This window comes from Coturnix japonica, chromosome 14 (genome assembly GCF_054131305.1).
Source record: "Coturnix japonica strain WE chromosome 14, WE-NBRP24, whole genome shotgun sequence".
Lineage (NCBI taxonomy): Eukaryota > Metazoa > Chordata > Aves > Galliformes > Phasianidae > Coturnix > Coturnix japonica.
In genome coordinates, this window is record NC_140676.1 from 3366922 (window position 1) to 3380031 (window position 13110).

The following is a 13110-nucleotide window of genomic DNA, read 5'->3' on the forward strand; positions in this document are numbered from 1 at the left end:
GCAACGTGGTGCTTTGTGACTGAACGTTCTGACATTTCGTCAGATAGTGAATCAGTTTCTCCTGTTGTATCTGCTTATTCCCTTTGTGTGCTTGGGGAAGACATTACGCACCTGATCAGCACCTTACTCTGGTAGGAATGTGGTAGACTTCACCTTTGTTACTGAGATCCATGTGCTGACCAGGTGCTCAATGGTGGCAGGTGGGGCGGGATGCAGCCCAATTAATTGCCCTGGTGCACTGCTATCCAGGTGTGAGCAATGCAGGTGACTTCAGTGAGGAGGAAAGTGGGAAGTGGAGAGGCGCTCCTGCCTACCTAGTTAGTGCTCATGGGCAAAACAGATGCAGACTTGACATGTGATCAAGTGACATGTCTTTTATTTAGCCGCTGTGTGTTGATTAGCTCATACCAGCAAAATATTTTTAGAGTATTTTTATCTTGATGTTTGTCATGCCACTCAAGCCTGGCTGTTATAGCTGTTCCTTAGACTTGGGAAAGTTGTAGCATTGCTGTAAATGCTCACGTTTTTAATTCAGTGCACAAATCTCATACGGATGCAAAGCAAAGTTGGACTCTGCTATACACAAAATTAGTGCTGCATTTTTTCATCTAGGAAGAGTTTTCCTTTACAGCAAGTAAAGAGAGTCAGAGATAAACAAATGACCACGTAGTAGTGCCTGTTGACTTTCATGGCTTTCAGCTGCTTACCAAGGTTTCTTTTCTCAGTCCAGTGCATTCAAAGTTCTGCAGTTCATTTGTATCTGAAAAGACCAACAAGTTAAGCCTATTGAGAGTTAGCTTTGCTATTCGAGCAAACTTCAGAATGGTTTTTTCCCCAACCTTTTAAACCTTTACCATATGATTTTTATTTTAAGCTTCAACATTATTGTCATTAAACACAAATCCAGTTTGCTCATTAAATAACAGAGAATCCGTCTTTGCTATTCAGTTTATTGTGCCAGCACCAGGGTGGTCAGAAGTTTGCACATGTATCATGAGGCTCAGTTTGAGCTTCAGAGTGTAGATGGATTTCCAACCAAAAGTGAGCAATACGATGTCCCGATGCACTGCAGGTTTAGCTAAAGAGAGAGCTGTTTTCTTGCCTTGCCATGTTATTTATGTAGCTTTTTTTCTTAATAGCACTTACTTATTTTACAGTGTTTTTTCATGAATTTTCCTGAACCTAGAGGAAAAGTGAATTTTCTCTGAGGCCTTTTTCCTGTGTGTGTTTTCTCCACAGACCTGATCGGAAGAGGAGGGATGTGTTCCGAATTGCAAATGCCACTTTGGCCACTCGAAACAGGAACACAACTGGGGCAGATCACTTCACCAACGTTTCTGATGCAGAGGAGAGTGAGGTGGAATACCCGTTCTTTGAGACCAAAGTGGATGGCAAGGAGAGAACTGTGATCTCCCATCTCCAGCCTTTTACTCTTTACCGCATTGATATTCACAGCTGCAACCATGAAGCTGACACGCTTGGTTGCAGTGCTTCCAACTTTGTCTTTGCAAGAACCATGCCTTCAGGTATGCTCTCATAAGCATCAAGGTTTTGTTGCGTTCTTTTTGTCTGGGAAGAGCTGAATCTCATGGGGGACAAATCTTTGAAAACAGATAGAGAAAGTGTTGGGAGCATGAAATAAAAATTGAACACAAGGAGATAAATTGGAACTACATGAAAGTTTGTTGCAGTAGTTTAATTGTCTCGTTTGGTCTCTCCTGTGTACTGAGTCATCTGTATTGAGCCTGTCTTCTGATCTGGAGAAGGGCAGCCCTGCCTCCAGTACCTAGATGATTATGAGAGAAATAGTTTCCCAGCTTTGTAGATGAGAGGCACAGACAACGATGGATGAAAAGGTTTTATTCTTCAGTTCCCTGCATGCTGAATAGAGACAAGGGAACGTTTCTCTGCTGGTGTTCAGTTTTGCTGTGTTCATGCTGAACTGTTTACAGATGTTAGTTCTGCTGGTGGAAATGCTTGCCAAATGTTTCTTCTGTCACATAATGACCGAGCATTTGTCCAGCCTGGAAACAGGAGGAGTACTGAGATGCTTTGTGCCCAATCACGGGCATCTAGAATACTTCAAATAAAAAACACTGAATGCTCCAGTCATGTTTGGGAATTATACAGATTGTACTTCTTCTGAGAAGAATAGAGATGATTTTAGTGTAAGCTCCTGTGCATTCAGCAAAGAGCTGCTGACTCCAGCAGATGTCTGGGAATATTTGATGCAGAGCGGTAGTAATTCTGCTTTGTTTCCCTCATGATCTGGGTTCAGCTGTCAGTGAAGGTATTGCTTATTTCAAGGAAATAAGGAGATATGTAAGATCTGGGACAAGGACATAAGCATTCCCAGCTATTTAGACTGAAACTGTCTTCATGCTCCTGTTAGGATTTGAATAAAAATGATAAAATGGCCAAGAATGAAAATGACTGGGGATAAACACAACTGCTGAATTGCTGATGAGACCCGGTATTAGACTGAGGAGTTTCCTAAGATTACTTACAGAGAAGGGATGGCGGTGGGGCAGATTGTGCTGTCTTTCTAGCAGGTTGTTGTTTGCAGCTATTTGGTTGGGACTAGCTGTGTCTGCATGGCTTTGGTGTAGTGAAAGGCTTGGAATGAAGAACCAAATGCTGATAAGCAGTTCCATGTCATGCAAATATAGCACATTTACTAAAACAGCACTGATATCTGATGAAGCTGTGTGTACACCCTCATTTCTGACAATCAGCGGTTCATGCAGTGCTAGTCTATCCTGCCAGACCTCGCCCAATGCTTGTTATTCTCTGTATCTTCAGATAGTACTTCAATGCTTTGTGACCTAAAGAATAGTGTGAAATTTATTTGTTGTTTTTTTCCCTCACCATCAACTGTTGCCTAAGTTCCTGTTCTAGCAGTAGGTATTCTTCTCACATTACTTGTAAATATTTTACAGAGGGAGCAGATAACATTCCAGGAACAGTAGCATGGGAAGCAAAAGAAGAAAACACCGTCTACCTGAAGTGGTTAGAGCCTACAAATCCAAATGGGCTGATACTAATGTATGAAATCAAGTATGGGCAGCATGGAGAGGTGAGGATCTGACACTTCTCTATTAATATTTACTGCTTGTTATTCTAGTTTATACTTTTATCTTGTCACATCAGACTGTCTAACCAAGGTAGAATTTTTCAGCCTGTATTTTCAGCCCCAGAGAGTCCAGTTTAAATGCAGTTCTAGAATATTTTCCCTGCTTTGACTTCTATGCTACAAAAGACATAGTGCTACGTAAAGATCCTCTGTAACTGAAAGCCAACATTGTCACACTTGAGTTTGCTGAGGCTCACACAGTACTTGATGCCACAGACAGTGACTTAGCAGCCAGTCTGGCAATCACATTAATCTTTGGAGTTCCATATTAGTTTTTTGCCCAAAGGGCTTACCTGCAGTTTGTAAATGGGAATCTGAAAGGGATTCCAAGTTATGACCTTTATTAAGCTTTAAAAAACTATATGTATCTGAAAACTGAGTAAGAGTTGGGGGGATACAATGTTTAGGTACATTCAGTCTGTACAAATTAATAGTTTAATAGTTTGTTGTTAATCATTTGCAGGCTGTAATAAAAAGCTTGGAGATCTGGTAGCACAGCAAAAGTTACCTTTGTGACTTTCACCGAAAATGTGATCTTTAGAATAGACCTGTTTTCTGTATTCTTAGGAGTATGGTGTTTATGGTAGCTGCTTTCTTTCAGAGATCTGTAGCTTACCAAGTCTTTAATAATTGAACAGTGTTCAACTTGGTCCCAACTGAGACACAAAATGGAATCTTTTTTTTTAGTTTCTTCTTTCTGAGTGCTGCTACAGCCCAGTGATGGAGATGGTGATTTTAAACACTCAGCAGCAAGCAGTGTCTCATTCCTTTGTCTTATTTTGTCAGGTTTTGGATTCCACATCTCTTTAAGCTGTTTGAATTAAAACTAATCAGATGGGGTATTTAGTTATACAGATCAGCTTATGTTGCAGCCATATCCTCTTCTGAAGAGCCAAGAGTATGAAGATCTTAACATGAACTGCAAATTGCTTTTTTCTTCCAGGAGAAACGAGAATGTGTTTCAAGACAGGAATACAAGAAGCTTGGAGGGGCGAAGCTGACTCATCTGAACCCTGGAAATTATTCTGCTAGAGTTCAGGCCACATCATTGGCTGGAAATGGATCTTGGACTGAGCCAGTCTCTTTCTATGTACAACCCAAATGTAAGACCAGTATTGCTTGGCTGTGTCAAACTGGGGACTTGCCTTTTTGAATAGTCCTAAGGTTTACATTACTGTGAATACTCCTACCTGTTGATGCACACTGCTGCCACTCCCTTTGATGCCCACCTTATAGCCCAGTGTAATGTTAGTAGTTAAATACTGGAGTTGAATGGTACAGAACCTGTGATAATCACCTACTTTGAATTACAAAGTGATGTAAGAACCAATGATTTGCTAAGAATATGGCCTGGCAGATTTTATTTAACTCAGTATGATTTTTTGTACTTTAGAATTGATGTTAGGAATGTTGTCATAAAGACTGATGAAAGAGGGATACTGCCCCTGAGAATGGCAGCGATTCAGGTTTTGGAAGAATAGCTCTGTACAGGGTACACAGAGACCATCTCGAGAACATCTGTGTTTAGCTGAAGATCAGCTGTGTCCACAGAAAGCCAGCCTCCATCTTTTATTCATTCTTGTTTTTCTAATTGTCGGAATCTGATGAACCAACGTGAATATCTTCTGAAGTACGAGCAATGGCAAGGTGAACAAAAGGTGGTAGAAAAGAAAGGTTGATATACAAGTGAACAGCTCTGTATTGTTCACTAAGGAATGTAAGTCTTCAAGCATAACATGTGAAACCAAACTCCTGACAGACGCTGTTCTGTACAAAGCTGAGGCTTTTCACTCTCTGTTCTCTTATTCCACTCATCTGCAGTCAGGGCGTGTTTCTGAGTACATTTTTCCACATCAGACAAGAAAATGAGTACTTTGATTTCTCCCGTGTATGGAAATATACTGAGTGGGTTTTGAATGTTTCTTTGTTAATGGAGATTTTATAGAAACCTTAATACAATTGTTTTCTTGTTGGTTGCAGCAGCAAACTATGACAACTTCCTCCATCTGATAATTGTGCTCCCCATTGCTTTCCTGCTCATCATTGGGGGTTTGCTGATAATGCTGTATGTCTTTAACAAGAAGAGGTGAGTTATACTTGTGGTTAAAGCCAAACTGTAGGAAGGGAATGCTTATTTTCAAATCTGTGTCTGTGGAGCAAGTTAGAAAATAAGAAGTGAAATAGCTTTCAGACTACTTGAGAAGCTAAAGTGGATTCTGCCTTGTTGGTGTGTAGAAGGAGGTGGTGTAGAGTTACCAGCCAGTATCTGCCTGCTGCTTGGGATGCAAAGGGGCTTTTTATTACAGGATCGTGTTTGAAAGGGCAGAAGAAGGGTTGTCAGGAACTGGGACAGTGATGGCAGATGCTGAACCTTTATAATCAGGTGCTTTGAAATGCAGGTTGCTCTATAAACTTCATTCACATGAGGTTAATTTGGTTTCTTGCAGATTCTGAAGTTGTTTTATTTTTCAGTTCCTTCCATACACATACAAATATTTATATGCTGGACAGAACACTCAATTGATTCGCTTTCCTTAGTATTGTACTTTAATAAACAGGGATTTTTTTAATGTAATTGAAATACATAATGAGAACTTAGCAGAAGTCAGTGCAAATGTTCAGTATTGCAACTTTTTAAGCATGCAGGTTTTTGTTACACATACTTTTAAATTATGCCCATTGAGTGTCCCAGCTCTCATCCTTTTGTGTGCACGCTGTAATCCCAGTTCCCAAGCACTACAGAAAGGGCTTTGCCTCTAGTGAAGTGAGGTACCTGCTGGCCTTCCCATGTCCTTTTCAGAGTGGAGCAACTGATACCCCATCCTTCTTTAAGCTGTTGTTCTAGCACACAAAAATGTTTTCTTTGGTTTTCTGAGGTCTGATTATTAATTCTGTTTGTACAGCTTTGCCCCCTGCAAGAACTCCTACAACTCTCAATAAACGTCTTATTCTGAAAATCACACCAGGAAAGTAAAATAATAGAAGCAATTTATAAAGTAGTTGAACAGAAACCCAAATGAAAAAAAACACCTTGTTCTTTGCTAGCTCACTTCTGCCTCACAGTAAAAAGCAGGTGATGTTAAAGCCATACGTCTCCTGGGTGTATCAGTGCACAGCTGCCTTTCTTAAAGGAAGTTTGCCTAGCAGCTGAAAGTACCGTGTGTTTACACTTCTCTGTACCACATCAGCAGCAGAGAAGACTGCAGGTTTCCTGGAAAAAATGTTCTGAGCTGTTTTCCCACTGATTATGTGAAGTAGAATAAGAACGTGATTTGTCTTCTTTCTCTGAAAAGCTCTCCACCTACAGTAAATACTTCGTGATTGAGCAAACAGTGGAAAAGCTGTAGAATAGGCAGTCTGCAATTACTTGAGCTCAAAGATTAAAAAAGAAAAAAAAAAAATGTATTTCAACAGGAACAGTGACAGACTGGGCAACGGAGTGCTGTATGCGTCTGTGAACCCTGAGTACTTCAGTGCTTCGGACGGTAAGTGTGGGCTGAGCCTCTGTGCTCTCAGTTCTGTGTGCTCTGTTTGTGTCTGGTTTGGGAAGGTATGAAACACTGACAAAGGGATGTGGTAAAACCTCTTTCTCTTCATTGTATCTGCACACCCATAGTTAATTAATAGGCAGTTGTATGTGAATGTTGTCTGCCTATTGAAAGCGGGGAGTTTCTGAAGTTTTTCCTGTAGTTTATTCAGCTGAGATTAACTTGGGTGGGTTTCCTGAATTACCCTGGTTGTGAGCAGTAGGTTCCTTATTTTTTATCCCATTCTGCCAGTCCCTTTGCATTCTTTTAAGGTTCCTTTTAAGATGTATTTGTGTGCTAAGTATCATTTTTACATGCATGATTCAGGGTCTTAAAATGATGTCCAGCTTTGCTTACAGTAAAGTTGTTCAGACAGTTGATATCATAAAGCGATCCCAGTAGTTAGGAAAACAGAATGTGATGGCATGTTCTCTCTCTGCTTAGTGTACGTTCCAGATGAATGGGAGGTGCCCCGCGAGAAGATCACCATGTGCCGGGAGCTTGGGCAAGGCTCTTTTGGGATGGTGTATGAGGGAATAGCCAAGGGAGTGGTGAAGGATGAGCCGGAGACCCGGGTGGCCATCAAAACGGTCAATGAGTCTGCAAGCATGCGTGAGAGGATAGAGTTCTTAAACGAGGCCTCTGTGATGAAGGAGTTCAATTGTCACCATGTGGTAAGTCTTGAACCTGTAACGAGATGGACTGATAAGGCCGTGGTGCTTTAACAGCAGGAGGGTGTTCGGGGCATGTCCTCACTGGCTGAAGGGGTGCTTGGGTTTTAGCTTCAACTCATAAGCATTAGAATATTGCTGTTCAGCAGGAGTCAGAGAGAAAGCAAGTCTGCTTCCAGACATTTCCCACTGTTTCATGGGTGTCTGGGGCTATGTATCACATGAATAAATGCTTACTGCAGTTCGGTTAGTGGGATCTGTAGCTGAGCGTTTGTTTTTCCTCTTCCAGGTTCGCCTGCTAGGTGTTGTTTCTCAGGGCCAGCCTACCCTTGTTATCATGGAGCTGATGACACGTGGGGACCTCAAAAGTTATCTAAGATCATTGAGGCCAGACACAGAGGTGAGTCATGACTTGTTTTATTATTATTTCTTCACTCAAAATCATCTTGAGCAAAAAGGCATCATGTCAGAAGCAGCAGGCAATTAGCCTTTCTCGCCCTTGTCCTTAAGCTCTAAGAACAAAACACGCTGCCCTGTGATCTGCACCACCTTTTTTTTATGAGTTAGTTACTGCAAATAGCCCAGTGTGATGCCTGGAATAGGCCCTGTCTTGTGGTACCAATTCCGTTTTCCACATCTGAATTAGATCCCTTGTCTAGCCTAATTCTTGTCAAGACGTTGAAAAGATTGGCTTGTTGAAGCATACACGTTAGGATAATTGTTTCATGCTCTACATCCTGCCTGTTGCCTCTATTGGAAAATAATTACAAATAAGACCTGTCTATTTAAAAAATCAGTGTGCTTGCTCATACACTTATGTACTTCAACATGTAGGCCATCAGCGTAACAGCTAAAATTGCCCCCTGTGATGTAGGGTCTGAAAGATGACACTGAGCATAGAAAACATAGTTGACTTTGTAGAGAATGAGCCCAGTGGTTGTCTTTTGCCATTGGTGAAATGATCTAGAATTTCTGATGTGAGTAGTTCACAGGAACAGAATGTGAGCACATGGTTATGTGCAACAGAAAATGTATGTGGTATAAATGGAGAACATGGAACGTATCAGATTGCTGAAGTGACTGGATACAGAAAACATCCACGCTGAATAAACTGTTTAAGCTCTTCAGGTGTAAGAAACAACACCATTATACTAAAAAGTCTTTCTTGTTTGTTTTCCCTATGGTAGCATGGCCCATGGCCTACTGCAAAAGGACTGTATGGGAGTTCTGTCTGTAGACCAGCCTGTTATGCCCATTTTTCCCTCCAAGCGGGTGCTGCAGTGCTCATCATTTTTAAAAAATACCTTGTGGTTTGGTATAGAAATAGGTTTGTTTTGTTTTTTTTCTTTTCCCCTTACATGTTTTATCATCTTAATCCTGCTCAGAGTAATCCTGGCCAAGCACCTCCAACTCTGAAGAAGATGATTCAAATGGCAGGAGAGATTGCTGATGGGATGGCATACCTCAACTTCAACAAATTTGTTCACAGAGATCTTGCAGCAAGAAACTGCATGGTGGCAGAAGATTTCACAGTGAAAATCGGAGGTGTGTTTTTTGGTGTTTTTTGGTGTTTGCAGGAATGAAAAGCATCATCCTGAAAAAACAACATCTTAGAGGGCATTTGAGCTTTTTTTATATCTGTTTTTAAAATGTTTATGAGCTTAGCTGTAGTTTCTGCAGGATGAAATATGTTTCATATGAAGGCTAGCTGTGATTTAGGACGTGTGAGCAGTCAACACTGATTTGAAACTCTTGGAATACCTCTCCTTGCTGTTGTTCCATTGAGGAAATAGTATAGCATGTAGGCTTAGAAGGAGCGGGTGAGGCAACGATTTGAGGTGCAGATGCTGCAGACATCTGGGTGGATGGCACGGTTACCATTGGTGTGTCATTTGCTCTTCTGTTAGCGCACAGAAATAATTCCATCTCCTGTTTTTTGATTCAAGAAAAACAACATCAGTATTATTTTAAAGCGTATCTGAATTAGAAGTGGAACGTAAGGCTTGACTTTCAGCTGGATGCTTTCCAGTGTGAACTGCAGTGCTGCTTTCCAGACAACAGAACGGCTTTTCCTCTGCTCCGCTGTTAGAACACCACTTATTTTCCCCTTTCACCATTCCTCCAAAACAGTGTCAGATGAGTTTTTTTTTTAGACTTCCCTCCAGAGAGTGATTTTGAGCTTTTGGCTGTTTTTAAGTTGTGCATATTAAAATAGCATGTATGGTAACAGCCTTCTGCTCTAGGAAACTAATTCTTTTTCTTTGAGCTTAACTCAGCTATTTTGATAATTTGTGTAAGTAATCCTGTCATTTGGGAGAAAGAAAATATGATTTCATTTTGAGTCAGTTAATTAGGAAATGAGATCTTTGGGGGATTCTGTACATTTTCTGCAGGTTTGAGGAAGTCAGCCTTAAATCCTTTCCATTCCAGCATTCCTACTCCAGCGTGTTTTACAGTGCTGTGATTTCAAGGTGGTGTGTTTTCCTCCCTTTAACATGGTGCATGGTTACCCAGAAAGCATTTCATGAAATATGCTGCACTACACTTGTTTGTGTGCCTGTATAGAAAATCACTTCATGTGGACACAGTTGAGGGGCATCTTGGCTGGAACACGCCAGATTAGACTGCTTAGATCTCAAAGGAGGAGCTTTGTTTTGGGCAGTCCTATGCTCATTGCATACCTGTTACTTATTTGCATTATGCATTAAAAGACTTTTCCTTTCTGCTGGGGGTAAGATGAGCCTGGTGTGTGGGAGTGATGGAATAGCTGCACAGATGGGGCTGTTAGTCAGGATCACTGGGGTATCAGCAGCTCTAGCAGGTAAGGAATGAGAAGCATCAGCGGTCTCTCATTCAAGCTGTAGACTTGTAGTAATGGCTGTGAGAATTGCTTAAGCTGGAGGACTTCTCTTTTCACTCCACATTTCCAAGACAAAAAGTGATAAACTGGATTTTGTCCAAGCCTTTCTATGCCAGCAGATAGCATTTAATTTAGCAAGCAGTTTGATCACATGTGATTTACTAAGTTTTTGTTAGTATCTGGAAGTGAAGTTGCTTACCTGAGTAGGCTCGTACAACCCCAACCAGTCTGTGTGCATCAAGCTGGTGGTATGGAAAAAACTGGAAGGAGTGAGTGCCAGTCAGACAGTGTTAGGCCAAGCCTTGCAAATGCTTACGTATTTATAGCTAAGGGCATGACACGTGTCACTGGGAGTGTGGCTTTAATAGTGGTCTGCATTAGTCATAGATGAATAGGCTAATCCTCTGTGGAATGTGAGGTAGAATATTACGTAGGAACTGAAAACTTGCTTTTGAGGGAGGAAAAATGTGAGAGAAGCACTAACCTCAAAATATGAGATTCTTTAATTAAAGGCTGTAGGATAAGAAATAAAAGAGTTATTTGCGTTCTTTAAAAAGAAAAAAAACAACACACACACACTGGACTGTTGAGCAGATTAATGTATGACGTGAACTTCAGAAGATTTGACTTACTGCAAGGCTTGGATGTAAACTGTGGAACTTTTCTTAATAACATATTTAAATCATTCAGAGCTGATCTGGATCCAGCTCTGACTGCTGATGTCCATGGTAAAAATGCCTGCTGATTTTTCCAGGAGAGACAAGGCAGCCAGCCCTGGGCAGGCAGGTGAAGGCTCTGCAAGGCAAAGTGCTGTGCTGGCAGGTGGAAGATTCTTTGTACCAAACTGTATATCTGCTGATGACAGTGGCTTGTAGTAAGGTGCAGTGTTTGTTGTTTCATCATGCAGACTAACAAAACTTGTGCCTTCTAGATTTTGGCATGACAAGAGATATCTATGAGACAGATTATTACCGGAAAGGAGGGAAGGGTTTGCTGCCTGTCCGCTGGATGTCCCCGGAATCACTGAAGGATGGAGTCTTCACAACGCACTCCGATGTCTGGTAACAAAAAAGGGGTTTTGAAAAAGCAGTTTTACCCCTCTTCTTTCTGGTTTCTGCTCTTGTTTTCCTAGGTTTAATTAAGTATCCTGCCGCTTCTGGCTCCTCAAAGGTAGCTCTCATTATCCACTGCAAAACTTTTTACTTTCTGTTGTTTCTGTTGCAAAAATCAAGGGCTCGTAAGGTTATTGTGCCCTCAGAGGCAGAGCCTTAGATGGATTTCCATAGCTGGAGGTGCAGCTTATTTCCCACTGTGAGTTGTAAAATCACTTGTGCAGTGAAGAACATTACCTTCACCTGGAAGAGCAAGTTGTCATTTTTCAAATTGCCCTCCCTCAAGAAAAGCATTAGAAGTTGCCAAGAATATGGAAAGGTTCATGGTGCTGACCTGCTTTTCTATCAAAACCTTCTGTGTAAATAGCTCTGCTTTCCTGCAGACAGTTTGTGTACACTACCATTTTTTTTTCTTTGGAGCTCTCCCTCGTGTATATTCTCCTCCATCTGGGGCTTTGCTTGCTTTATATACCACGAGATGCGGAAATAGGTTTTTTCTTTAAAAGCACATTGCTTAGTTGCTGTATCTGTGAAGCTATTAATAGAGGCGTTCAGGAAATTTCAAAATAAACTTCTTAGTAGAAATAATACTCTGGAACATTCCTCTCTCCCCATCACCCCCTGCCCCCCCACTGCTTCTTTCTGCTTTTGCAGAAAGACGGAGAGGCCTTGGCAAAAGATGAATGTGCACAGGCAAAACCTCTGCCTCTACTCAGACTTTTATGGTTTCTCTGCCTCCTTAACAAGATGTTTTTACTGCTGATTCGTTACAGAATTGGCAGCTGATTGCCTCCAAATGCCTAAAAGTCAGTAGAAATGGTATTTTAGTAGTAAACTGCATTTTCTTTAAACAGCTTGAGGATTTTGGAGTCAGTGGGCTGCAATCCACAGCATCAACTTTGAAAAACAAGTGGAAAAGCAAAGCATCGGAATGTTACTTAACCTCAAACTTGGAATTCAGTGAAAATATCCACTTTGAGTTGAAGGGGAAGCCCTCATCAGCCGTTCACCTAACAGAACCACGCTTCTGGCAGTCCCTCTGTAGTAAAACAATTCTGGGACTTGTAATGGCTTCACAAAGCAGACAGATCTGAAATACATCACTCAAAAAATCTCCAGGTTTAGAAGTGAATTTAGCCTAGAGTGAGGAGCTGGCAGACCTGCTGCTTCTAACCACCAAACAGGAACTTCCACATCCAGCCCTCGTCTTCAGCCTTTGTTTCATGTCTGTAGTAGACTGGCTGTCAGCTTTGCTGATGTATTGCTGTTGTTCACACAGATTTTGCTTCTCACCTGCAACTCTTGAGTGGCCTTGTTTAAAGTGAACTTGGATTCCAAAACACTCACACAAAAACAACAGATTGAGATGCTAAGTCAGGCGTCCTTACTGAATGTGTGCTTCAGTTGTTGCAGGAAGTGTATGTGTTCTCTTAGAGCTAACAAAACACAGTGTTCATTGTCCAAAGCAAGACTGATCAAACAGTATTGCATTTTAGGATCGGGACATGGAATGTATTGTAGCCAGACTACTGCAGATGTCCCATAAAGGAAAGCAGCTCACTGAGAGTAGTGTTGGGAAACTCAGGGGAGAAGAGTCAGATCTGACAGATTCATAGTTGGAAGCATACAGGGAGGAAAACATCATCTGCTGGACCACAGGTCCACAGATCTCAGCAGTGCTTTGCTTTGCCTTTGCCATGGTTTGCGACTGTTGAAGTGATTTTTCTCCTAAAATGCAGCTCGCGTGGGCATGCTACCTTTAGGAGCAAAGCAAAGGAGCAAAGTTCCACACAAGGAACTTGTATGT

General features: G+C 41.4%; 1 protein-coding gene and 1 long non-coding RNA gene across 4 annotated transcripts in view; one reads left to right on the forward strand and one right to left on the reverse strand.

The window, feature by feature from the left end:
- The window catches only part of IGF1R (insulin like growth factor 1 receptor), a 137870-nt gene that overhangs the window by 109078 nt on the left and 15682 nt on the right, over nucleotides 1-13110 (forward strand). The window contains exons 11-19 of one of the 2 annotated variants that reach the window (XM_015873184.3): nucleotides 1240-1526; nucleotides 2940-3076; nucleotides 4077-4236; nucleotides 5117-5219; nucleotides 6548-6618; nucleotides 7105-7334; nucleotides 7621-7731; nucleotides 8717-8876; nucleotides 11123-11252. In XM_015873184.3, coding sequence (XP_015728670.2) covers nucleotides 1240-1526; nucleotides 2940-3076; nucleotides 4077-4236; nucleotides 5117-5219; nucleotides 6548-6618; nucleotides 7105-7334; nucleotides 7621-7731; nucleotides 8717-8876; nucleotides 11123-11252 — 1389 coding nt within the window. Of the gene's footprint in view, nucleotides 1-1239; nucleotides 1527-2939; nucleotides 3077-4076; nucleotides 4237-5113; nucleotides 5220-6547; nucleotides 6619-7104; nucleotides 7335-7620; nucleotides 7732-8716; nucleotides 8877-11122; nucleotides 11253-13110 lie in introns of both variants that reach the window. The other variant, NM_001323201.1, reaches the window with a different exon arrangement.
- LOC146758435 (uncharacterized) lies at nucleotides 5593-10513 on the reverse strand. 2 transcript variants are annotated; one of them, XR_014934295.1, is made up of 3 exons: nucleotides 10391-10481; nucleotides 9093-9260; nucleotides 5593-7347 (listed from the first exon to the last, which is right to left on the reverse strand). It is a non-coding gene; the product is annotated as an uncharacterized LOC146758435 (long non-coding RNA). The 2 variants fall into 2 exon arrangements; XR_014934296.1 differs by lacking the exon at nucleotides 9093-9260 and having other exon boundaries at nucleotides 10391-10513.